At 40.4% G+C, this 27575-nt stretch overlaps 2 protein-coding genes across 4 annotated transcripts in view; both read left to right on the forward strand.

Moving 5' to 3' along the window:
• Positions 1–41: 41 nt before the first annotated feature.
• Positions 42–7653, forward strand: serpinf2b (serpin peptidase inhibitor, clade F (alpha-2 antiplasmin, pigment epithelium derived factor), member 2b). The gene is made up of 9 exons (XM_061826621.1): positions 42–611; positions 1028–1109; positions 1184–1252; positions 1988–2261; positions 4933–5076; positions 5173–5361; positions 5484–5626; positions 6136–6340; positions 6533–7653. Exons 2-9 carry the CDS (start codon positions 1056–1058, stop codon positions 6880–6882), a joined length of 1428 nt encoding a protein of 475 aa, XP_061682605.1. The 5' UTR covers positions 42–611; positions 1028–1055; the 3' UTR covers positions 6883–7653.
• Positions 7654–8054: 401 nt separating this feature from the next.
• The window catches only part of rpa1 (replication protein A1), a 36891-nt gene continuing 17370 nt past the window's right edge, over positions 8055–27575 (forward strand). The window contains exons 1-13 of one of the 3 annotated variants that reach the window (XM_061826618.1): positions 8055–8137; positions 8250–8281; positions 8518–8565; positions 9718–9796; positions 9932–10040; positions 11000–11088; positions 11179–11274; positions 18607–18745; positions 19242–19344; positions 19433–19501; positions 20697–20889; positions 20987–21123; positions 25540–25688. In XM_061826618.1, the coding sequence (XP_061682602.1) occupies positions 8252–8281; positions 8518–8565; positions 9718–9796; positions 9932–10040; positions 11000–11088; positions 11179–11274; positions 18607–18745; positions 19242–19344; positions 19433–19501; positions 20697–20889; positions 20987–21123; positions 25540–25688 (1241 nt within the window). In that variant the 5' untranslated portion in view covers positions 8055–8137; positions 8250–8251. The other 2 variants (XM_061826617.1, XM_061826619.1) reach the window with 2 other exon arrangements.

Raw genomic sequence — 27575 nt, forward strand, 5'->3', positions numbered from 1 at the left:
AAAAATGTGATTTTTTTTTTTTTTTTTTTTTTTTTTTTTTTTTTTTTTAAGAGAGCATTTTGTGTGTCCAGTTGTTGTTCAAGTATTCCCACACAGGCTGAATCATTTTGGACTATGTTCCCTGGCTTGTTTGCGGAAGAGCGTCATGTGTTCTTTTGTGATACTACTTAAATCGGACTTTTAATTGAGAAATGGTCGTCGTGACTAATTTAAAAAAAAAAAAAAAAGAAATTCAGGGAAGTACTGTTTATTTCTGGTAAAAATCCAGTGTGATTGAACATGTTTGCTTACACACAGAAAGGCTATGTTTGGTTCACTTTGTCAGTAGATTTGTCATAATTTCCAGCAAATTACATTTTTATTATCTCTGTGTGTGACGATCTGATATTTAAATTTGGACCAAGCTAGGAAAGTCTCATTTACAGACAAATGGTGGTTTAAACGAGGCCCTAATCAATGGTGGTTGATCTTTAACCAGCCTGTGCAATTGCCAATTTTTGACTACGGAATTCTGCCATCCGCACTCGCTTAGTCGCTCTTTTTTTTGGACAAGACGCCAGCTTTTTTTAAAACTTTTTTTTTTTTTTATTTTGCACTAATTTAAATTTACGGTAAGATGGAAATACTAATACTGAAAAATGTCGTGTTTGACAACTTGTGTTTTAAAGGGTGAGTCTGCTTTTGTTTTTTTTTTTGTTTTTTCGTCCAACTGGACGTGGGGCCAAAGCCTGACATAAACTAACCTTTCTTACAGATAAATTCAACTGGATGTTTTTTTTTTTTAGTCATTGATCAGTTTTTACTGCTAGAAATTCAATCCTACAAATGTGTTAGGGAGTTTTAAGTCAAATTTGATCTCACCCTGCCTTCATAATGATACGTTTCAAGATCCAGAATTGGGTTTTATGATTCCAATGTACTAAGCAATGTTTCCTTTGAAGAAGAAGCTTAGAAAACATTTTTACAAAGAGGATGTGTTGTATCAATATTTTAAAACTTGTTTTAAATTCTGCTCACTATACTGAAGATATTTTACAGCTACGTTACTTTAGGACATGGACCTTTGCTTGACACTCCTCTTCATCTGTCTGTACAACCAAGGAGTGACTGTAAGCCAGCCGCGTTGCTCGAAAATTCTCAAATGTTGTCCGTCATCAATTCACACATTTTAATTTCTCAACAGAATGCTCAGGCGGCAGAAGAAGAGTCGAACCCATTGGTCCCCCTGATTCCTTTAATTCCTAGTCAAGATGTAAGTCTTATTGGATGCCGCCTTCTAAATTATCATATTTCAGTGGTGGGAAGTAAAGTACAAATACTTTGTACTCTACATGAGTACAGTTTCCTTGTATCTGCAAGAGATAATTATTTTCTGTGCCCTCCATTTAAACATAGATATCTGTACTTTGTAATCCTTTGTCAAAATTAACTCATTGCTTCTTTTATCATGTCTGTGGATTACGTCATGATGTACAAAAGACGCAAATTGAGAGATAAAGTTAACTGTGGGGGAGATTCAGTGACATGGGCGAACATGTAACAGTTTGCATTAAAGACGATGGCAACACCTTTCCATGGCTTTATTTCAGACGGTTTTTCAAATTGGGCGGTGGTGCCTACCATTAATCACCAGGAACCCTTTTCCTTCTTAAGTTACACCGAGCTGTTGGGTGGCTGGAAGGCTGAAAACGTCATCTCCAAAAATGGGGGTACTGCAAAAAAATAGTTTGGGGACAACTGATATTAAATAATTGTTTGGTGGCTACAAGAATGACTCATGGCGAATGTTGTCTTGAGCCAACTTCTGACGAGAAAATATTCTTCATCTCTATCGGAACACATTTACATTTTATTATTGAGGTAAATTTCAGAGTCAGTATTTTTTTCACTTTTGCGTAAGAACAGTACTTGTACCAGTCTTCACACAAGTGTCTGCACCAATTTTAAGGCCTCTGCTAAATTCGCCTTCCCTAAAAATGTCTTTCAGCTAAACGAAAGCACACCAGATCCAGGCAGCGCTAGCATCACTGTCAGTCCGCCTCTGTCCATGACAACAAACGCGCCCGGTGAGGAGAACTCATCAGAGGAGGACGAGGGCTGCCCGTCCATCGCCCGGAGCTCCGAGGCCAAAGTGGCCATCGCCAGCGCCATCCAGAAGCTGGGGGCGCAGCTCCTGCAAAACCTCAAGACCACGCCCGAGCAGCCCAATGTCATCATATCACCTTTCAGCATTGCTTTGGCTCTCTCCCAGCTTGCTTTAGGTAGGTTTGTGAGAACCTCAAAGATAGCAGTTTTTATTTTATGATATGGAGTGTTTTGAAAAGGCCGGCACGGTGGATCAGCTGGTAAAGCCTTGCCCTCACAGTTCTGAGGCCCTGGGTTCGATACCGGACCCACCTGTGTGGAGTTTGCATATTTCCCCCGTGCCTGCATAGGTTTACTCCGGGCACTCCGGTTTCCTCCCACATCCCAAAAACATGCAACATTAAATGGAGACTGTAAATTGCGCCCAAATGTGTGATTGTGAGTGTGGCTGTTTGTCTTAATGTGCCCTACTATTTATTGGGTGGCAACCAGTCCAGGGTCTACCCCGGCTCCTGCCCGTTGACAGCTGGGATAGGGTCCAGCACTCCCGTGAGCCTCGTGAGGATAAGCAGCTAAAAAAATGGATGGATGGATGTTTTGAAAAGCTCATAAGTTATCTGAAAGAACTGTGGTTGATCAATGTACAGTATTCATAATGACAACTATATGTAGTCTGCTCATCAGACTGCAGTGATATCTCCTCCCTGGGCTGTAGGTATTTTTTTGACAATGACATTGTCCCTTTTATGTTTCCTCTCAACTTGTCATAAGACATGGTACTTAACCCTAGAGAACCCATGGGGTCACATATGACCCAGTGAAATTAAAGGTCAACTGTCATGAAATGGATGAGTTTCGGTATGTTATTAATAAAAAAAAGTCAGCCGACATGGGCCCATCCGTTTTTTCACCACCAAACATGATTTGGACGTACCCGTATATGGCTTTTTGTAACTCCTGCCATGAAAATCCTCTCGAGGGATTTGTTTTTGACAAGAAGCAGGAAGTGACGTTGGAGGCAGTAGCGAACTCAAGCGGACTCGTTTGTTTCTATTAGTTTTACCTGCGGGAAGGTAGCTCGTTGTTCCTTCGTGTTAGCCAAAATGCCGGTGCGTTGCATTGCTGGATATTGCTCGAACACTTGGGAGTGACTTGCTGAAATCAGTAGCGATATCCCCGAAAAAGATGTTGCTTGGATGGGAGCACATGTTGTTCCAAACCCTGTAAGTCACGTTTAGCATTTGTGGTGCCCTCATATATATGCAAGTAACCCACGCCATAGGTAATGACACACCCCATACCATCACAGATCTTCTTCTTTCCCCTTTGGCTGGTCCCGTTAGGGGTGGCCACAGCGTCTCTTCTTTTTCCATCTAAGCCTATCTCGTCCATCCTCCTCTTAACACCCACTGTCCTCATGTCCTCCCTCACAACATCCATCAAAATTTTCTTTGGCCTTCCTCTCACTCTTTTGCCTGGCAGCTCCATCCTCAGCACCCCTCCACCAATATACTCACTCTCTTGCCTCTGGACATCGAAGTCTGCTCTCTTGAACCTTGTCTCCAAAACATCCAACTTTGGCTGTCTCACTAATGAGCTCATTTCTAATCCTATCGATCCTGCTCACTCTGAACGAGAACCTCAACACCTTCATTTCCGCCACCTCCAGTTCTGCTTCTTGTTGTTTCTTCAGTGCCCCCATCTCTAATCTGTACATCATGGCCGGCCTCACCACTAACTAACCCCCATACCATCACAGATGCTATCTTTTAAATGTTGCGCTGTTGACCATCCGGATGGTCCTTTTCCTCTGGCTCCAGAGGGGGATGACGTCCATGATTTCCAAAAACGATCTTAAATGTTGATTCGTCAGACCACAGGACACATTTTCACACCCAAGTCGCCTAAGTCTATCTCAGATAAAGCCACTTGCCCTCACAAGGGTCACAGCGGAGCCTATCCTAGCTATCTTTGGGCAAGAGGCAGGGTCCACCCTGAACTGGTTAGCAGCCAATTGCAGGCCTTTTTCAATTTGCATTTGTAGATGGAGTTACGGAATGTGTTAACTGACGATGTTTTCTAAAGTGTTCCTGAGCACAAGAGGCAATATCCTTGACACCAGGGGTGACCGACCTTTTCAAGGCTGAGGGCTACTTCGGGAGCACCGATCGTATGACCTGTTTGCAGCAAACTTCAGACTCAGGGTTCATTATATATAAAATATTTTCATTGTATTTTTTTTTTTACATTATACAACATTAATGTAAGAAAGTCCGATTCAAAATTTAAAACACACACACACAAAAAAAAAAAAAAATTGTGACTTTTAGAAACATGCCTCATAGGCACCTTAAGTGGTCCTCGCGGTCAACCGTGCGCCCGCGTGCACAGTGTTGGTGTGACCGCTGCTTTCCACAACGATGCTGGGTTTTCATGCAGTGTCGCTTGAAGGGTCAAAAGTCACGAGCATTCAATATTGGTTGTCAACCTTGCCGTATATTTGATGATATTATGAACCAATCATAACACTCGTCTGTCTACCTGTGGAATGTTCCATATAGGTGTTATTTAAACATTACTCAACTTTCCCAGTCTTTTGTCGCCTCTGTCACAGATTTTTTTTTTTTGGAATGTTTAGCAGGGATCAAATTCAAAATGAGTGAATGTTTGAATAATTTATCAGTTTGAACAATATCTTTTCTTTGTGTATATTCAATTGAATTTGGGTTATAAGCATTTGCAAATTGTTTAATGGGTCATCCAGACTTAACTGGGCTTGGGGTTTGCACATTGCTTGTCCCCTTTTGCAAGGGTGGTTTGCGCAATATTTTCCTCTCTTATTTCCAGGCGCCGTCAATGAGACGGAGGAGCTGCTAATGCAACATCTCCATGGCAACACCATCGCATGCTACCACCATTCCGTCAACAACATCTTGGGGCAACTCCGAAACAGTGACCTGAAAATCGCAACCCGCATATTCCTTCGCAAAGGTCCTAAAAAAAAAAACAACACACATTGTATTTCATTCTCGGCTTACTTTAGAATCATTGTAGATTATTAGTGCATATGTCCACCTGTTGTTTTAGGGTTTAAGCCAAAGGACGACTTCCTCCAGGAGTCCAAGCGCCTGTACAACTCTGAGCCGGCCGTCTTGGAGAGCCTGGAGCAGCTCAATGACTGGGTGGCGAACGCCACCAATGGGAAGATGAGCAACTTCCTGTCTGCAGTGCCGCCGAACATGCTGCTCATGCTCATCAATGCTGTCTATTTCAAAGGTGAACCACTGCCCACCCAATGAAGACACTTTTTGATCACGGCTGAAGAAGTCGAACATCCACGTTAACTGGGATGGCTGGCGTTGGATTGCTTTTAACTGGAGTGACTTTTCCGGTCGCAGGCGAATGGGAGGCTCGTTTTGACCCGCGCTTCACCACCACGGGGGTGTTCTTCCTAGATGACAAGCACATGGTCAACGTGGAAGTGATGGAAGGTTCCAAACATCCTTTGAGTTTACTTAATGACAGTGAACTCGAGTCTCAGGTGAGACGCCGTTCATCAGCGGCCCATTTTGCATCGGTGTGGGTTCGCAGTGCAACACGAGAGCCAGCAGATGGTGCTGTTGAGGGCTGGGGGGGAATGCAGAACATGGGATCGCGGATTTCTTGTATATGCTATGCTAACAAGCTACTAAGACTGAGAACATGATTGAAGCCATATTTGCAACAACAAAGAAATGTCGTATGTTACATTATTCCTGAATGAGATTATTTTCGTAGGGGTATTGTTTTTGTGTATGAGTTCATTTTGATACGTTCAAAGAGTTTGTGACTTATTTATTCCAGTTTTAGAACCCACCCTCGCAATTTTTTGAAGTACTGTAGAAATAGCTTTTTTCTTTTTTTTTTAAAGTATTGTAGCTTGCATTTTAGCAGGTAAGAGGATGGGAGTTTTTGACCCACCATAAAAACACCAGCACTTTCAACGCAGTATAAATAAATCTGCCTCTAACCCATCAATTTACATTTTAACGATGGTTTCTTCCTGTGCAGGTAGCAAGCTTCCCGTTTGTGAAGGGAATGAGCTTTTTAGTGATCATGCCCATGTCCGGCCACGTGAACGTGTCCTCCCTTGCACCCAAGTTAAACATTTCCAGTATTTACAACCGTCTACCCAAGGAAAGAGTCGTACATGTTAAAGTCCCCAAATTCAAGCTGGAGTACGCTCAGGAGCTGCAGGAAGTCTTCACGAAATTGGGTAAGCGGCAAAAGTGGGAATGAACGCCAATGCACAGGCGCGGAGCCGGGGAGCATAAGTATACACACCCCTGCTCGGCACATCTCACCGTGGGCAGCTCCAGAGTGGACGAGAGACCATGAATATAAAGTATTGTATGGATGACCAGAGATGATGAAAAAATATCTTCACTCACTTTGTGTTCCGTGCTAGGTTTGGGAGACATGTTTTCCAGTCCCAATCTGGCCGACATGGCTGACGGGCCCCTCCTGGTGTCCAGTGTCCTGCACAAATCCACCATGGAAATCAACGAGGAAGGAGCCGAGGCTTCTGCCGCCACCACCGTCGTCATCTCGCGCTCGTCCAGCCCCATCTTCTACCTGAACCAGCCCTTCCTCTTCGCCCTTGTGGACGATAAGACGCAAGTACCGATCTTCATGGGCGTCATCAACAACCCAAATCCCGGCGCGCCGGTCTTGCTGAGAGGGGAGTCTAGAAGCAATGATAAAGACGCATTGCAAAGCGATAAGAAAATGGGTCTGTTTGGAGGCCCGCCCAAGTAGGGACTGTCACGTGTGCAGCCACCATTTGGTTAAAAAACAAACAAAAAAAAAAAACAAACAAAAAAACATAAACACGTAGAACAAGAGCATTGTGATTGTACAAAATGAGTGTACAATACCAGATAGCTCGATTAAATGTGTAAAACGTTAGTCCATGTTTCATTTGTTTCCTTTTCCACTATTGTGTGCGAACATCATATTCTAGAAGAAAATGTTGGTCTAAATGCAAAATCATGGACTTTTTTTTTTTTAATTGTAGTACAGAAACATATACCTCCCTCGCTCCTGAATTTCTTTCATATGTTTGTTTGGCAAGGTGAATCTTACATAATCAGCCTCTCTGTTTAATTTTAAATCATGAAATACATCAAATAAATACCAGTGGTTGATTTGACAAATGTGTTATGGTGAAGTTGCCTTGTTGTGTATGAACTAAATGAGTGATTCCCACTCGGAAGTGCTGTGCCACGTTAGTGTACTGTGAGGAATTTCACTCAAAATATTTATATAATAAGAAAAATTATTTGTTCCATCTATGCCAACAAGAAACTGATGATGATTAAATGCTTTCACTACAGTAGATGGCAGATGGTACAGTAAATATGCATGTGTATCACCTGTCAACAGCTTTACAGTAAACTAAACATGATCAGATTTTTACAGAGTACAGTTGAGACAAGTCATCATTCTTTCACTGTGTGTGTGACCTGTTATGTTTTGTTTTGACTGTTTAAAGGAATGTTTCAAGAAATGATTGTATTCAAATTTAAAAGTTGTGTCTCAAGCCAGTGTTCGAGCTTCAAAGAATTTGAAGTTAGGGTTCAAAAATGGGGTTTGAAGGCAGATTTGCTCGCTTTCATGCTATCTTCCTTCTATTCTTTGTAACCTTCCTTCGTGAAGTTGATTTTAACACTGTATATTATACCTACTTTTGTCCTGCCCTGGACAGTGAACTTAAAATATACGACCCTGTACAGAAATGAATTTAACCATAGCACCGATTTTTAGCACGTCGTAGCGCTGGAATTATACATTTCCAATTCTTCTGCATCTCCTTGAACGCGTCGTCGTGACATCAGCGTCGTGGCCTTGCATTGTCTCTCCTCTCGGTGCTTACTGCTGATCTCCGGTCAGTTTTCAATGAACAGGGCGGACAAAATGCCCAAATGTACGGCAACGGGATCAGTAAGAGGAAGCGGAAACAGGAAGTAAACGCTCCTTGGCGGGACTGTCGAAGCTGTTTGGCGCCACTGGGGTCAGTTGAGTGCGTTCGTCAAAACAGTACAAAGCCCAAGACGTCCTAGCGCCTGAGTGTGTTTTAGCTAGTCTTTTAGCGGAATAATAATAATACAAATCATTCTTCGCAGGCATGATTACGTTGACGGAAGGAGCGATAGAGGTATGATCATACAGTAATTTGTTTTGGAACTGGTCTGCGCTGTGTCAAAAGCTCAATGCTAATTACAACCTTAAAACGATGCAGCTAACTTTGAGAAGTCACATGTTGACATTGCTGTCGGTACAAAAACATTCCCGACTGATATCTGCGTAAAGTTCTAGCAAGAATAAGGTTTTGAAATGTGCTATGCCTCAAGGGGAACTATACAACATGATTGATTACATTTTATATTCCAGGCCTTGTCCAGTGGAAACTGTGGGAATGATGCCGTGCTTCAGTTGGTTGTGAGTATGACTGATTAAAAAAAAAATGCTCGTAGTTGAGTCATTTTCTAATCTAAATTAGAAAAATCTTACTGCCCAGTAGCAAAGAAAAATAATTTTGTCTCAGTTTACTCATAGATGTCCTCACAGATTGTGAACGTCGTGTTTGTCGGATGCAAAGCTATTTATTCCACTGTCATAATGGGAACAGGTGGACACGGGTTCATTATGTAACTTCTGCCATCTCGTGGAACAGTTTAATTATTCAGCATGTCATCAAAAGTCACTGATATAGATTATGTCTAGTAAAAATATCACTTTAGGACAAGGAAGTATCACTTCATTTATTCAAGTAACATTTCAGATCAGTTTCCTTAAGAGTATGTTGCATGAATGAATGATACCTTTTACTTGAGTCATATTATCCTGTAATCTAACTTTGACTTGACCACTATTTGCCTACTCTACTCTCCTGGATATTACCCATAAACGTGGTTAATTTCCTGCACACTGATTAGCTGTTATGCAGTGGTTTGGGGTTATTGGCATAATGTAGCTGTGTTACTAAATCCAGATAAAACAACTGGCTTTATCTTTCTATTTTGCTGCATATGAATTTCGCGGTCAACCAAATTCGGGGTCGCTCACTGTTCCCGTTAATGCTTGTAATATGGCTATCCATAATTGTCTGGCCTCGTCCAGTTAAAGGTAATTCTCGTCTGTTGGCTGTGACACATTTTTGGGCATTGAGTTGTCAACCCATTTATTTTTATTTCTGAGACTCCCGTTTTCTTTGATTAACAGCAGCAATTAAATTCTCCCATCGTCCGATGTCAAATTTTGGTGTTGTTGGTGAGCACCTGGGTTCATTGTTCCAGTGTTTTATCTATAACCCAAAAAGTTAAGTTACAAATGGGTTACATTTCCATTCCTCAGACAAATTCAGAGATGATGGTTGTCCCTGACCCCTCCCCTCTTTTTTTGGAGAGGGCAGTCAATCCATACATTCATAAAGTGGTTGTTGCTTTCTTTCATACTTTATACGTCAATTAGTTTCTCCTTATAAATGCAGCTTGATGTGCACAAGCCTGGCAATTTCGAGCAGGTGGGATTTATCAACACATGCGAGCGCCGGGTTTGATAATGAGGGCTTTGTTTTACATTCTATTTCAGAGCATCCGTAAGATTGAAGGTGGAAGCGGTCCAGCTCGCTTTCGTGTAATGATGAGCGATGGACGACACACCATGTCCTGTAGGTATTTGCATTTTATTTGCGTGCTCTTATTCAGTATTGAATATCAGGATAATGTTTCCCTCGACTCAGTTGTCCGTATTGTGAAATGTGGCATAATTTTTTAAAAATCATTTTTGTATTCCCCTTATGCAGCCTTCATGCTTTGCACGCAACTCAACTACATGGCTGAAGATAACCAACTGGCCCCTAACTGCATCATTCTTCTTAAGAGACACGTAACCAATATTCTCAAGGATGGGCGGTAATTAGGTCTTACTTTTTAAGATATGATGATTTGTAGATTTTTTTTGAATACTTCTGATTGGAGGTTGAAGAATTTTACAAATGGCTGTGAGAAGCTACTTTTTCCATGTAATTGATGAATATTAACTGGATTTTGTTTGTGTCACTGTAAATAATAACTGTTTTGTCGTTAGTAGACATGCTTCAAATCCATCCATTTTATTTGCTGCTTATCCTCACAAGGGTCGCGGCAGTGCTGGAGCCTATCCCAGGTATCAACGAGCAGGAGGCGGGGTACACCCTGAACTGGTTGCCAGCCAATCGCAGGGCTCATAAACAGTCGCACTCACAATCACACCTTGGGGCAATTTTAGTGTCCATTTAATGTCGCATGTTTTTGAGATGTGGGAGGAAACCGGAGTGCCCAGAGAAAACCCACGCAGGCACAGGGAGAACATGACAACGGCACACAGGTGGGGCTGGGATTGAACCTGGGTCCTCAGAACTCTGAGGCCAACGCTGTAAAGCTGCTCCACCATGCCGCCTGCTTCAAATCCAATATTTTTATTTACTGTTGATATATATTTTTTACATTTATTTTTATTAAAAAACAAACATTGTTTCTTGTTTTGGATTTAAAACTAACTCTGATCCCCCCACTCTCCCAAACTAGACCAATTCCTCCCTCCACCTCCCAAGAAATAGGTCAGCTTTTCTTATACATTTTTGCTGTGTGTGTCCCCCTCTTTTTTTTTTTTTTTTTTTTTAAATTCCCTGATTAATTGTTTTGCTAAAATGTGTCAAAATCTTTCTTCTCTGATATTAGCTGGCAACCAGTTTTGGGTGTACCCTGCCTCTCACCCAAAGTCAACTGGGATAGGTGCTAACACATCGGCGACCGTAGTGAGGATAAGCGGTATGGAAAATGGATGGATAATGAGATTGTATTCCATGTTTTCTCATTTTAATCCACGTCAGGCGCGTGGTAATCATTTTGGATATTGAGGTCGTCACACCTGCGGCAGACGTCAACGGACGAATTGGCAACCCGACACCTTACAGCGATGGTAACGCTTCAATGCAATTTAAAGCATTTGTTTTGAAATTAATAGTGAAATCACATATGGCGTCTCACGATATTTCAAATGTGTGTTTAGGACAGATTAAGGCCCCCCAGCAGGCTGCCCCGCCCATGGCCTCACCCGCTGCGCCCCCAAGCCGCCCTCCGTTGCAGGCTCAAATTGGAAATGACCGTGAGTGTTGCTTACTTGAAATTCCTAAAAAATGTTGGATTTTATTTTAATTGCATTGCCACAGACTGTAATGACATTTTTGAAATAAGGTTTCCTTTCCTAATTTATTTCCACTCACCTACAACAATACAAACATATTTTCTCACCTAATAAAATAATGATCATTTTAAGGGGAGCCATTCTTGAGTATATGAATGGCCAATGAGACCAACGGTGCCATTTTTCAGGGCATTTCTATTCAGAAGCAGAAAAAGCCTGTATTAAAACATCCAATATATGTTATAAATCCAGAGCTCCCAACCTACAAAAACTTAACTTCAGAAGAGTTTGGTCAAACTTGTCTGATTTTCAAAATTTTCTCAAGAATATTTCAGTCCGACAGTCAATCATATTTCTTGTTATGGCTTCAATAGTTTTTATTTGAATGTTTTTCTTAGATCAATGGGGGGCACGGTTGCAGCATGAATCAATTACCAGTATATGAGATTTCAATATTCCATTCTCAAAAATATTGTCTATGGATTAATGCACCTTTGCCAGTATTTTTCAACCCAGCAACAACAAAAAAGTATTAAAGCAGACTAGTCTGGTCTCAAACGTCAAAATAAAACCCTGCTCTATAGTTTGCAACAATTTGATAACATTGCTGATTGACTAAATTGGATAGTAAACTGTAAATTTCACCATTGTTAGACTAAAGTTATCTGTTAAAGTTATCTTGTGTTACAAGATCATCTTTGTGTCACTGTACTTAAAACTGACCACATTCTGAGGTGACGTGTGCAGGCTAATACTACTAGTAATTTTAATTAAATTTGGATTATGACGCAGTGTCCTTTGTGGACGTGCATTATATTCATATCCCTCAATTTGCATTAATTGGCCTGCCATTTTATTGTTCAAAGTCAGTTACACTGGGAAAACTCTGTTCAAGCCAGACCGATGTACTTATGTGACAAGTGTATTGTATCACCGAATTGCTTATTTTGATGGTTTGTGATGGCTTGGAACAATATCAATTAGCACACATCTTCGCCTGTGCACTCCCAATCTTCCCTCTGTGATGACGGGGTACACTTCTTCCAAAAGTATTTGCTCATAGGCGATCAGTGACTTACAATGTATTGACACCGCATGTATGGAGAACTTTTACCTCCGTGTCTTGGCAGCCTGGGGTGTAATAAGCACGCAAGCTGTTCTATGTGGACATTTGGTTGATTTTTTTTTTTTTTTTTTTTTTTTTTTTTTTAAATCTCAATTAAATTATTAAATTATTTTATTTACACACCCCCCCCCCTACTTTTTTCACAATATCCAGAACAAGTCAGTGTTCAGTAATTTCCACAACAAAATATGGACGTGTCGTAGCATTTGCAGGCCTCAACATAAGCCCCGAACGATTGTGTAGGTTATGCATCGGTTATGCAATGGGAAAAAAACCGTGAACGAATGACCGTTCGCGATGACAATTTGTGTAGACAGTAGTCATACAAAAACGAATACGAATAATTTATAGATCTACATAGAAATTTACTGCTGGCTTTCGCCAGACGACTCACAAATGGTTATTAACAGGTTCATGTCGTGTTGTTTCATGACACGCGATATGGCGCGGCCCATATTGTGAGACTTCTCGATTATCAAACTAACGTGGCAGCTCCTAGTTAGAAGGTGCGGTTTCAAAATGTTGTACGCGGGGAAACTGTTACTGTTAAAACGTTTCAATCACGGGACTTTCACGAAGATTTCATGTATGAGACGGATAATGAAGGGGGTCGATTGAAACGACTTCTGTTTAAAATATGTTCCAATCATGTTACGGAAATACGAAAAGAAGTCAAAATGAGAGGATTGTCTGGTCAGGTATGTGAATCTGATGTTCACTGAATATTTCCAAGTATAAGTGATTTGATTTAATGATATAATTTTAATAGTTTCGTAATTTTCCAATCAATTTGATAATTATTTGTTAATTTTCTTTCTTTTTACTGCATTGACATTTGAGGGATTATTTATATAACAATGATATTTGTGAGATCTAATTTCAGTTCATCATTTGTTCAGACTGTCATTTCAATTTTGTAAGAAACAGTCCCATTTTGCAATATTAAACATTCAAAAAGTTTCACCATTATTAATATCAACATAGAATCACCTAAACTTGATATTTATAAGAACTCGAACCATCAAAGAAATTGAGAAAAAATTCTTCAATATTTCTGTTAATCTGTGAACAAGTCATTGGAAGATTTCAGTTTACATGTATGATATTTGCAAGTCAAGATATAATAACACGATGAACAAAAAAGCAAAAATTCATATTAATTTATAAGACAAATAAATGAAAGTAAAACTTTATTTCATATATTAGGCATCAAACAAAGATAATAGGTAAATTAACATATGAAAGATATTTAAAATTGTTTAACAGTCAAGAAATTATAATATTGGATTTTAGAGAACATTGTTCCGTAACCTACAGGTTATGATCACAAATTTACACGGAACCCACAAACAGTAAAATATAATTCTCTGAGACAACTAAAATGAGTGGAATATTCAAGGTACATTCCATTAGATTTTCTAAATTGAACGTTTTAATTATGCATAGAAATAGTGAAACAGAATATATATATATATATATATATATATATATATATATATATATATATATAAAAAGCGTGAATGAGAGGGGCGGAGGAGGAAGAGTGGAGCTCCAGGGAGAAGAGATAGCGAAGGTGGATGACTTCAAATACTTGGCGTCAACAATACAGAGCAATGGAGGGTGTGGTAAGGAAGTGAAGAAACCAGTCCAAACGGGGTGGAACAGTTGGCGTACGGTGTCTAGTGTTCTATGCGACAGAAGAGTCTCCGCCAGGATGAAGGGCAAAGTTTATAAAACAGTGGTGAGGCCGGCCATGATGTACGGATTGGAGACGGTGACACTGAAGAGACAACAGGAAGCAGAACTGGGGTTAGCAGAAATGAGCTAATTCGAGTGACACCCAAAGTTGGATGTTTTAGAGACAAGGTTAGAGAGAGAGAGAGAGCACACTTAGATGGTTTGGACATGTCCAGAGGCGAGAGAGTTGATATATTGGTAAAAGGGTGCTGAGGATGGAGCTGCCAGGCAAAATAGCAAAAGGAAGACCAAAGAAAAGGTTGATGGATGTTGTGAGGGAGGACATGAGTACAGTGGGTGTTCAAGAAGAGGATGCACGAGATAGGCTTAGATGGAAAAAGATGACACGTTGTGGCGATCCCTAACGGGACAAGCTGAAAGGAAAAGAAGAAATAGTACAAAGATGCCACAGACACAATAAGGATTGCTTGTTTCAAAGGCAAACCTTTTACAGATTTGTAATTGGTTTGTAGTCTCTCTAAGAGCATTTTACATTTAGTCAGAAGTAAATCAAACAAAAAAAATCTTACACTGCTCTTAGGAAGAAGTCGCCCATCTTTTTGAAAAAGAGAGCTATTTCTTTTGTACTGGTTAATGTGAAAAGCTACCAGTCTGATTAGCTCACATTACCCTTAATTGTATGATATTCACAATTAATGCTCTTCATCTATCGGAAGAAGCTGTAAATAATTATCAATGATTTAACAAGGTAGGAAACATCAATCTGGAGCACTTATTTTCTGACTAAATTTATGACTCTCTACAGACGTTTACATTTTCAAAAGATCACAACTATAACTTTCGTAGGAACTCAAAATGCCCCATTACTGCTGAGCTATTTTTAGAACAGGCCCCAGGGCTGCTCTTATGGCCCTTGGAAGCTACTTGGTCCTCGTGGGAACCCTGTTGTTCACCCGAACTGTCAGATTTAGCTCATAAGTGGCCTTAAAAAGTTAAGAAACAAGTCTCAAGTGTCATATCCTTAAACCGGCGGATACCCTGAAAAAGCCATCCCGCCTAATAAATGCCTTCCACCAAATTGAGCACTGAAACCTCTTATAGACAACATAAAAATGAATCTCAAGCAATATCATGAAAATGCTATTTGTATATTTTGTACCAACCACCAGATGGGAGCATTTCTTTACTCCTTTAAATACAAAGTGCCAAGCAGGACATTTTGCAAAGCCTCTTGGAAAAGATTTTCCCTCTTTAAGGCTTGATAAAAGACAGTCTCAGACTTCCCCATTTGAATAAGTTCAAACTGCAACTGCCTTGAGTGGTGGCATTCCACGCAACCTGTCACTATGCTGGATTATCACATCATTGTAGAACCTGCTCCAGGAGCAATCCAGCTGTGACGCAGTAGATTTATTTCTTTCCCCCCTATTTTTCTTCTTGTTAGTGTCATAGCTGCTCTTCATCCCTCTAATGTGCCGTGCGAAGTGGGATTGAGTTTGGGGCAAGCATCCCCCTCATCAGCGCAGTTGTTGTTGGCTTCTCGAGCCGGGGGCTTAATTACTGCAAGTGCAGCCGCTGGCCAATTGGGAGGATTTAAGCGGACACTTTGAACTCTAATCCTCTGTATGAGCTGCACGCAAAAAAAAAAAAAAAAAAAAATCGTTGAAACGGAGGAGTCTCGCATTTTCGAAGACTCTTTCTCTATCACATCGTGGAAGTAACAGTGTTTCACACTCGTCTCTGTTCTGTGTATCATCCTTCGCACCGTCTGGCTGCCATCTCGCACTCTTTTTGTGTGCTGCTTCCTTCTGCTGCACTTGAACCGCCAGCTGCATATTTACATAATCATTGATGACATTTGTAGCCCACTCAGAAATGCACAGAACAATGCCAGTCACAATTCTGTAATTTAGTGAAAACCGCTTCTGTAAAATGGAGTGGCCAGTACCATATTCCCTCTAATACTGTACAATGACTCTCAAACTTCAATTAACGCCTCAAAAAATACTTTGCTGTCCAAGTACAGTACCATGATCATGTTTACTGTTACCGGATTTTCCGGACTGCAGAGGGAAATCAGGTGATAAGCTGCGCCCACTTTGTAGAACTTATTACAGAGATATTTAGACTTTGTAAATGTTTATTTACATACCTTGTTTCCAAACAGTGAATGTAACACGACAGTAAGACGTCTCAAACACAACAGAAAAGTCATTGTTTTTATGCAACCTCCTCCTGTTCGCTGAAAGCACTAAAGTCATTGTCATTGTCTTAGAACGTCTCCGCCACACACCATTTCAGTCCCTCCATTGCTGTCAGTCATTTTCATCTCGAGAGACGAGTACTGCTGAAGTTGAGCTGTTCTCATGTAGCAGGCAGTCCGACCTTTCAAAATTCGATGATGGTTGATTCTTTCACACCGCTCCATGCTTGTAAGCAAGATTGGAAGAACTCAGGAAAGAATGACCTTGGCACACAACCAGTTTTTGTGAAAGAATTTAATCAAATACAAAGTATATGTTTTGGATTTGTGCATGTCGTGCTGTGTTTTCCTTCGAGCACACCAAAAACAACCGGCGTCTTCTTCGACACGTTAACTTCGTCGTCTTTTACGCGCCCTGGAGGCATCTGTGCTTTCCTGAACCATATTCCATTATATGGAATGGCCATGCTTTAAGAATTACGTTCAAACAGGTATATGATATATGTTTAAAGTGGTCGCTGCTAGTGGGGTAAAAAAAGCTCTATTTTAGCCACGTTATTACGTAAAGCGTGGGGGAAAAATCTTGCATCTTATAGTCAGGAAAATCTAATAAAACAATGTAGTAGACCTTAGTGTTCAGCAAATAAGACAGAGATTTAGTCTTAAAATGTGTTATTGTAAGCCACTGTAATATTAAATGTTAAACTAGGAAAATAAACCCACTTAATACAACTCTAATGTTGTATAAAAGCTGAATGAAAATGTGTGACTAAAAGTGTTCTGACAGGTTTTGGTGACTCACACAAAATATGTTCTCAAAATTACATTGTGAGTTTGCTTAAAAAAGCAAACAAAAAAAAAACAATTTAGCTTCATGAAACAACCACAGTCCTCCTTTTTGTGTAGTAGTTCTGTAAATAAAAGTGACTACAATATTGCACTTTTTGCAATTTAATACTGAGAATTTGGATAGAACACGTAAAAATAATTAAAAGTACAGTCAGTATTTTGTCAAAATTGATTTGAAGAGAGAAAATAAAGAAATATAATGAAGAGAGAATCCTGAGTTTTTCTGGTGGCATGTTTGTATTGGCTGAGATGCAATTGTTCCTGGCAAAACTAGCTCGAATCTTCCCGAGTGGTGATGATTGATGGGGGTTTTTAATCCTGATTTGCTGGGTTCCATTTGAAAAGCGAAGGGGGATAAATGTCTTCCTCTACAACTCCGAGGCGTTAATTTTGTAGTCCTCTGACACTAACGTGTGGCACGGTAGACAACACACATTGACCGCACAGCAAAAGTGGCATCTGTAAAGCTTGTTAGGGGTTATAAAGGGAGTCCTGCTTTTTGCTGATTTAAAACAGATTATATAGTTTTAAGGCTTCATCTAAAGTTGACTTAAATGGGGTATTTAAAGCGGAAATCTGCTGGTTTGCATTAACAATGTATCCAATAGATCATGTAATATGTACTCTATTTTGACAGTGTGATGTTAAATCATCTCTCATTTAATAGCGTTTTGAGATTTTTAACAATTACAAATTTTCAGGGGCGCTGCCATTTTCGCAAGTCACATGACCTACATGTGTGGATGTGACGTGTATCGTGACAATTCGTAATTGTCGATAATCTTCTCAAAACACTATTAAATGACAGAGGAGTTAACATCACATTGTCAAAATAGAGTACATATTACATTGCCTAATGGCTACATTGTTAATGCAAACCAGTGGATTTCCCCATTAATATGACCTTACACTCCTTACATTTGAACGAGAGTATCAGGGAGGGGCCTTTCTTGAAGCTAAATGGAATGGACCCATAAAACATGGCTACTACACAAGTGTAGCATTACGTACATCCGTATTTTAAATCACTGAACGTTGACTCACGACAGCTGTAACATTGATTTCCCCCATATTAGACCATAAATAAATCATCCTACGAGTAGAAATGCCAAATTTTATTTTTGATCAAAATCCCATATACTTTGATTCAGGATGCAACTGTTAGAAGGTTGATGGAACAAAAACATCAAAATGACAAATACTTTTGTAACGATTATGACTTTTGCAAGGCAACATTTTGAAAACATGGAAATCGGGACAAATTTGGACATTGTTCTGGAAGTGAACTTTTATAGGTTGGTAACTGTGACTATATTTCTCCGACTATTTACTGTCACTGTGCTAAAATGACTGCTGCGAAAAAGGTCATCACCGCATCAAGTGAGTACATCTCACTCCTTCTTCACACGCCATTTAGCGCCGTCCTCCACCTCCTTCCTCCCTCCAGTGAACAGAGCGGTCGGCAAAGATTTCGGAAAGAAGCCAGCTGCGCTTGGGATGTCGGGGGGACCCTCCAAAGTCGTGCCCATCACCAGCCTGAACCCGTACCTATCAAAGTAAGCGTTTCATAAAATATCTGCACACGCTAATGGGGGGGAATATAAGAGCTGCATCCTGAAATTTTTAACTGTCCTTAATTTGTCAGTATGCAGTCATTCCCATTTCGCATCAATGTTTGTCTATTTTTTTATTTTTTTTTTTGGTGTTCCGCTGCCATCAATGGTACCCTTCTGTGGTAGCGTCACAAAAAAGGGTAAACATACTTCGTAGTTAACTGTTTCTGTGCTTAGTACTTCTATAGTGTTTTTCTTTTGACTTGGGAGACATATCAGGAAAATTTTGAACTCCAAATTGCATTACTTTTGGGTCATTTGAATGAGAAGCGATCATTGTATGGTTGTTGTTGTATATGTATACTATCAAACTTAGTAATAACATTTTCAAGCTATCATGTTTTGTCTTTGCAAAAAACAGAATTCTGCTCAAAAGAAAACACTGAGTGAAATATTACACATTGAAAGTCATAGGTAATGAAGTGCTGTCTGTCCTCAGATGGACCATCCGTGCTCGTGTCACCAGCAAGAGTAGCATTCGCACTTGGAGCAACTCGCGGGGCGATGGAAAACTTTTCTCCATGGAGATTGTGGACGAGAGCGTAAGTGTTGTTCTTGCATGTTGCACACATGTTTTCATGTGTGGAAATGCTGTACTATGCCTTTTAATTTCATGACTTGTTGTTCCAGGGAGAGATCAGAGTCACTGGCTTCAACAATGAGGTGGACAAATATTTTGGGCTCATCGAGGTCGGCAAGGTGAGGTTTTTTTTTTCTCCATTTTACTTCCCACTAATAACCGAACTTTAGCCTTCAGTCTTCTGCCAGCATTTGGCTGGATTTGTATTGCAGGGCGGGCTCAAATTAAGCAGTCTACCATCGCGATTTGTAAATCAAAATTCGTATTTGCTTCTCATAAAACACATTGAAAACCAAAATTCCAAATCGCAAATTGCTTGCTGTGCTCAACAGACGCACAGATGTGACAAAGGGATTGTCATCACCAAAAGGGCCAAAGTGAAGCGAAACATGGTTGCTGACGTGGGAATGGCAAAGCTGAATCGATAAAAATACAAGAGCAAAGGACTGAAAATGTTGGTAGCATTTCAGAGTGAAATGAAAGACGAGCACCCGTGACTTGTAAGATTGTAATGCGGACCTTTCTCTCCGGAGGATACGAGGGCTGAAACCCGGCTGAACACATAAGGGCCTTCATAATGTATATTGAGGGATAATCATCTATATCCCAACAATATGAATGCTAATACATAGTGTTCAGCAGTCCTACTCTGCGTCTTCATCATGAACACCGTACTTGGCAACCAAAGCCAATGTCTGTTCACCTGCAGATGGCTACTAGTGTGTATTAAATGGGTGTGGTAACTGTGGAAATGAAATGCCAGTATTTTGAGTGTAATAACACATCAGCAACATATTAAGAGGGGAGGGGAGAACTGAATGAGTTCTTTTTTTTGGAACGTTGAACGAATCTTTTTCCAAACTAGTTTGCATAGAACTTTCCCAAAATTGACATGACTTACTTACAAAGTGCTTAAAAGGAAATTCCAGTGGTTTGGTTGACCATGTATAGTAATAAGTAATGGGTCATGTCATGTGATTCCAACCATTAAATGAGAGAGGATTAACATCACATTGCCAAGGTACATTACATATGACATGACCTATTGCATACATTGTTAATCCAAACCTCTGCAATTTCCCTGTTAGAATTTTCCTCAGTGAAGTCACCGTGTGACATATGCTTTGTGTACGACCATCTCATCAATAAGTGGATCCACTTTAGATAATATATGATAAAATAGGTTATATATCCAAACAAGAGAATTGCGGATGACATCTGAGGACTAAAATATTCTAGAGCTGCTGATCGGGTTGGGGAAAAAAAATTGCTTGTCCTTAACGCCTCTTTCCTCTGACCGTTTTATCTTGTTAGGTCTACTACATCTCTAAGGGCTCCCTGAAGGTGGCAAACAAGCAGTACACATCGGTGAAGAATGACTACGAGATCACACTGAACAGCGAGACTTCCATCATTCTGTGCGAGGACAAATGCGAAGTCCCCGTAGTGCAATGCAACTTCATTTCCATTGGCGACCTCGAGAAGAAGGCAAAGGATTCCGTTGTTGGTAAGGAAATGCCTGCTGAATCAGGCACATTTCCTTGACAACTTACAAGATGTTCATCTTCTATATATTTAACATTTTTTCCCCTCACCATATATAGACGTGATTGGCGTCTGCAAGCGTGCGGAGGAAGTTACACGGCTCACCACTAAAACCAACCGGGAAGTCTCCAAGCGGGCTCTCACCCTGATGGACACTTCCGGCATGATGGTGACACTTACTTTGTGGGGAGAAGACGTGAGTAAACATATAGCTTTTTCTGTTTTTGCTGTGTTCAAGGCCAGAGTCTGAAGAATCAAAGCAAAACATTTTTTGAAATATTTTCACTCATGGTGGTGGGACTTAATGAACTTTTCACTTAGTGTGATGATCAAGGCATGTGGCTCACGCAGCAGACGCATTGCCAAACAAAAATCTTTCTTTCCACATCAAGTTTGATGGACAATTTCACGTGCCATTTATCAAACGCTAATGTCATTAGCTGGTATCTGTGCCATCCAACAACATTGCAGCTCTGCTTCGCTGAAGTCTGAGATATGATGATGTTTGAGTGTGGTCTAAGGTTTACTTGGTTGTGTAATGTCATCCTTGATGGGTGGCCAGGCACACCAGATAATAGCTATTCGTATCCAGGCAATTAAAAGGACCTCTTTGAAGCATAAATTTCTCTATGATGTATTGATTACACAGCTTTACCTAATGAATCCTATTTCTTTAACACTGATGACTCAATCTATTTAGTTTTGCCCTTATCAACACCATATACAGTGAAGAAAATAAGTATTTGAACACACTGCTATATTGCAAGTTCTCCCACTTAGAAATCATGGAGGAGTCTGAAATTTTAATTGTAGGTGCATGTCCACTGTGCGAGAGATAACCTTAAAAAGAAAAATCCAGAAATCACAATGTAGGATTTTTTTTTTAACTATTTGTGATACAGGTGCAAATGAGTATTTGAACACCTGTCTATCAGCTAGAATTCTGACCCTCAAAGACCTGTTAGTCCGCCTTTAAAAGTCCGCCTCCACTCTGTGCAGCTAACCACCTCGCACAGGTGCATCCCATTCAGGATAATACACGAAGGCATCGGTCCAGCCCATACAATCAGTAAGACTCAAACTTGTAACATGGCCAAGACCAAAGAGCTGTCCAAAGAAACCAGAAGCAAAATTGTACAACTCCACACGGCTGGAAACTGGTACGGAGAAATTGCCAAGCAGGTTGGTGAAAAAAGGTCCACTGTTGGAGCAATCATTACAAAATGGAAGAAGCTAAACATGACGGTCAATCTCAATTGAAGTGGAGCCCCATGCAAGATATCACCTCGTGGGGTCTCAGTGATCCTTAGAAAGGTGAGGAATCAGCACAGGACAACATGACAGGACTTGGTCAATGACCTGAAAAGAGATGGGACCCATGTTTCCAAGCTGACTGTTAGTAGTACACTAAGACGTCATGGTTTGAAATCATGCATGACACAAAGGTTCCCCTGCTTAAACCAGCACATGTCAAGGCTCATCTTAAGTTTGCCAATGACCATTTGGATGATACAGACGAGTCATGGGAGAAAGTTTTGTGGTCAGATGAGACCAAAATAGAACTTTTTGGTCATAATTCCACTAACCATGTTTGGATGAAGACAAATGATGAGTTCCATCCCAAGAACACCATACCTACTATGAAGCATGGGGGTGGTAGCATCATGCTTTGGGGGGGATTTCTGCACATGGGACAGGACGACTGCACTGTATTAAGGAGAGGATGACCGCAGCTACGTATTGGGAGATTTTGGGGAGCGACCTCTTTCCCTCAGTCAGAGCATTGAAGATGGGTCGTGGCTGGGTCTTTCAACATGACAATGACCCGAAGCACACATCCAGGAAAACCAAGGAGTGGCTCCGTTAGAAGCATATCAAGGTTGTTGCGTAGCCTAGCCAGTCTCCAGACCTAAACCCAAGAGAAAATCTTTAGAGGGAGCTGAAACTTCGTGTTTCTCAACGACAGCCCAGAAACCTGTCTGATCTAGAGAAGATCTGTGTGGAGAAGTAGGCCAAAATCCCTCCTGCAGTGTGTTCAAACCTGGTGAGCAACTACAGGAAACGTTTGAGCTCTGTAATTGCAAACAAATGCCACTGTACCAAATATTAACATTGGTTTTCTCAGGTGTTCAAATACCTATTTGCAGCTGTATCACACAAATAAATTAGTAAGAAAAAAAAATCATACATTGTGATTTCTGGATTTTTCTTTTTAGATGATCTCTCTCACAGTGGACATGCACCTACGATGAAAATTTCAGACCCCTCCATGATTTCTGAGTGGGAGAACTTGCAATATTGCAGGGTGCTCAAATACTCACTTTCTTCACCGTAACTCAGCTTAACCCCCTCACATGCACGCACTGTCTTGATGCTCTGTAACTCAACTTTCTAAATGTCATGTTATTGAGAATTATACTGTATATTGTTTCTCCAGATGTTGACTCTTTACCTGCAGCTCACTGGGACTGTGTTCAGTTCGCCAAATTTTATTTGTTTACGATGTGGGAAATAGTGTTTCTTCTGTTTATCCTTTGTTTGCTACAGGGACCCGCTGGAGCCACACAAGTTAGTTTATGCCAGACAACACATACTAAGGATTTTCCCCCTTTGCTTTGATAATATTCAGTTCTTCAGTACTTTTCTTACCACAGAAAAGGCAAACATTTCTCTTAGGCTGGACGGGTGAGGTAATAGTTCAAATTTTTAACCCCCATTCTCTCAAGTCGCGAGATTTGAATATGCACCATGGTGGCATAAATGGAAGAAAATACCTGGAAGTCGATATCCTCAGCTCAGAATCAGACCTCTTCAAAATGTAGATAAAAATCATATATATCGGGATGAATAGATATCAAATATCTCCCAGATGGCAATGTGTGTGCAGTGTAAACACCAGACAGATTATACTCCACCAATGCCAGTTTGTGAAAAAAATACCGTATTTTCCAGACAACAACCCACTGCTTTTTTTCAGGGGCTGTTAGCCCTGCGGCATATTTAACAATGAGACTAAAATGTGTGTATATACACGTGTGTATTTTTTGTCACTAGCAGCTATGAGTTTAAAAGTATCACAAAAACTTGTTCGAACGAAATGGTTAAAACATGGTCGTTCCCTATATAAACTCCGGTCTGAGCTTGCACAGATGCTTCCAATGTGGAAAGGAAAACTTTACCTTCAGCAAACAAAGAAGAAGAATCTACCTCAATTGTGCTTAGAAGCAGAAGAATCTACTTCAGTTGTGTGTAGAACAAGAAGAATCTACCTCAATTGCCCGTAGATGACGGCGCCACCTTTGAGCTTCTGTAGAAGACACGGGTGCTAGTTTATGGTGCCCTGAAAGCAGGACGCTGCAGAGCACTCACGAATGTAAATTATACATTTTTAATTTAATTAATTTAAAATCTTTAACAAAAATCGGCTGCACCTGAATATAATTTTCTAACATGTTTCAGTGGATTTTTCAATGCGTGGAGCAGCGTGAAAGAATCTACTTCCACGAACGGATTAAAAGGCTAGACTGCTATGCGAAGAGAACAGCACTTCTTCAGCTGTAACTTGATGAAAATGACAATGAGGGGGACAAGCGAGACTGAAATGGTGTGTGATTGAGACTTTCTGAAACTCTTCAACTCCGATACTTTAGTGGTTTCAGTAAACATGAGGAGGATGAATAAAAACTGACTTATGTTTGAGCTGTTTTACTGCCATGTTACATTTACTATTTGGAAACAATGTATCTAAATAAACATTTACAAAGTCTTTCTGTGTGAGTACCTTAATTTCACATCATAGTGCGTACGGTATACAGTATATACGGAGCGTATGGTCCAGCTACAGACTGGGTGCGGCCTATTAACCGGTGTAGACTGTCGTCCGGACTATAAGGCGTACATCCGCATCTTCTTAAAAAACACAACGGCATTGAAAACACCATTGATAAATGTAATTGACAGCAAAATCATTGTTTATGAAATGTGGTCAAATATGATGTTAAACGTCGGGAAAAAAAAATTGTGGAGAATGGCTGAGATGTGTAGGTTACACTCATTCAAATCAGTGGGAGAAAGTCAGCCTAGGCCAACTAAAGGCCGTGTACTGTGTACTTCGTTGTCACTGCCACTCACTTGGAGTTATTTTGTGTGTGTGTGTTGCCCATCCTGTTGTATCGTGTGCTGTCGCTATAAAGACAGCCAAATTGTTTTTTGGTTAATTCGTTAAAACCACTGCGCTGCAACACATAAGCATGCTTTGATAGATCTCAAGTGCCTTAGGGAATTCTCCAATTTCACTTCATAATCACAATAATTAAGAATAATTGAATGTTCCTCTACTAGATGGCAGGAGGTACAATTAACCTGTGCATCTGCCTCTAACAGAATAGTAGCTTTATGTCCAAATAAACCATCTTAGATTTCACTCTTGAGTAAATGCTGCAGATTTTATGAAAATTGAGATATCCTCATTGTTTCACTGTTTTGTTTGTTAGTGTGCCTTGAAATTTTTCTCATATGCCCTCAAAGGCTGATAAACCCTGGTTTAAACAAATGACAGGAAATGAGTTCAAATAACAAAGTTTCAATAGTTCTGTTTGCACTTTTCGTGCAGGCGGAGCAGTTTGACGGCAGCTCTCAGCCCATCCTGGCCATTAAAGGCGCCAAGGTGTCCGACTTTGGCGGCCGCTCACTTTCAGCAGCCTTCAGCAGCACCCTGATGGTCAACCCGGACATCCCAGAGGCATACAAGCTGCGAGGCTGGTAAGCCAGACAGCAGCTCATAGACGACACACTTCGGGAAGTTGCTTACGGGGTTGCACCTCGTATGCACGTATTTAACGGAAAATAGGAAACATTTAATACAGTGTACGTTCCAATGGCTTGTTTTCCTCTTATTTGTATCGGTCAAAGCCTCCTCGTTACTATCGGAAGAACCGGATGGAATACTGCATTTTCAATTCTGCATGTTGTTGTTATCACGATTTTTTTTCTTTTTTTATATCCACGATATAGTGTGGTTGTGCGGAGGCAGATGGGATCGTTCCAGCTGCATGGATATAGAAGTAATTCTTTATGTGAGGAAATGCATATATTTGCTCCCTCCTCACCTCTGCATCAGCAGGTGGAATGAAATCCATACTAATGTCCTTGCAGCAAAAACACTGTTAGTGCTCAGAAAATCTGCTTTGTATGTGACGCTTCTCCTGAGCTTGAAAATGGACTCATCAGTTTTCAAATGTTTATTTACTTGCACCCCAATAGTTAATATACCTCATCGGCCACATTGGACCATTTGTGATGAAAATGAGATGGAACAAATAATTCTGCCATTACAAAGGTGCTACTGCTCTTGTTTGGTTGACTGTCAGAGTGATTTGAATTCAACTGACAAACCAATTGAAGTGGTGTCCAGCTGTACTGCATCACTCGGCAATATGAATACAGTCCATTACAGGAGTTCCATTTCAAACCCAGTTGCGATAGGTGAAAATCTGCAATGTAAAAAAATATGCGTTGCTTTTTTTCAATTTTTAGTTCGAGCTGTCAAATTATAATTTTATATTCGACATATTGGCAGTGTGATATTTGTAAATTAAGCTTAGGTTTTGGTTAACAGTTAGCATTTATTTATTTATTTATTTTTTTGGGGGGGGACTGGAAAGTGCTTATATTGTTATAGACATTGCAGCTTGGTTCCATCTGTACCGTTAGTGTTTCCCACTCAATCATTTGCTTATCTGCATGATCACAATGAGTCTTGACTCTCTGAGTAGAAGGCAAATTAAAAGAATTTCTTAAATCGGACATCTTGACTCACTGGAATTGTTTAACAGTTTCCATTTTTACCCCAGCTTCTCTCTGCGTTTCAGGCGATACTTCATGTAACGTTAAAGATGGTAATTTGTCTTTACCAAAGAGTACCTGAACACCATTAAATAAAGACTTTAGGCCCAACAACTGCTGCGTGTTCCCCCTCCCACGTTTAAACTGGTTTACTGTGGTTATTGATAAAATGTTGTAGTTGGAGCGAGAGGAACAAACTTAATCCACGTTAGAAATAAGGAGTGCAGTAAGGTACATATTGTATTCCCTTTTTTTGTAAGTTGACATACATATGGTTGTGAAAGAGAACTGCACTGTAGGTTCTTCGTTTTCAATAGCTTTGTCGACACAAATTTTTGCGTCAACCAATTTTTGTGGTCAATTTGGCGAAAAAAAAATTTCTCCTCACTTTCCCAACAGCCCAGCTATATCGGATGTAACAGACAGCTGTGACTGTTTAAAATAATAGTTTCCATTTGTCACTTAAACTACTGTTGACAGTCTGTTAGTTTCTGAATCGTCCACTGTTTACTCGTGCTATGGGGGCTAGCCAGTCGGAGAATTAGACCCACATACATGTATTTTTGCACGACATATACAGTATGTAACGAGTAGTTCCAGCCAACTGAGTAGCACATGCCGAAGTGGTGGTCGCCATGTTGAATGTGGTGATATTCCATCAAAGACAAAGGATGGACATATGGTGACCGTATGGAATGTGGCAACATTTAAGGCAGCCATGGTGGCAGGAGTTCTTTTCTATTGTCCCTTGATGATCTGTGTAGAGAGCTTCCATGGCGATGGTGTTTTAGAGGAATATGACAC

Source organism: Syngnathoides biaculeatus, chromosome 8, assembly GCF_019802595.1.
Source record: "Syngnathoides biaculeatus isolate LvHL_M chromosome 8, ASM1980259v1, whole genome shotgun sequence".
NCBI lineage: Eukaryota > Metazoa > Chordata > Actinopteri > Syngnathiformes > Syngnathidae > Syngnathoides > Syngnathoides biaculeatus.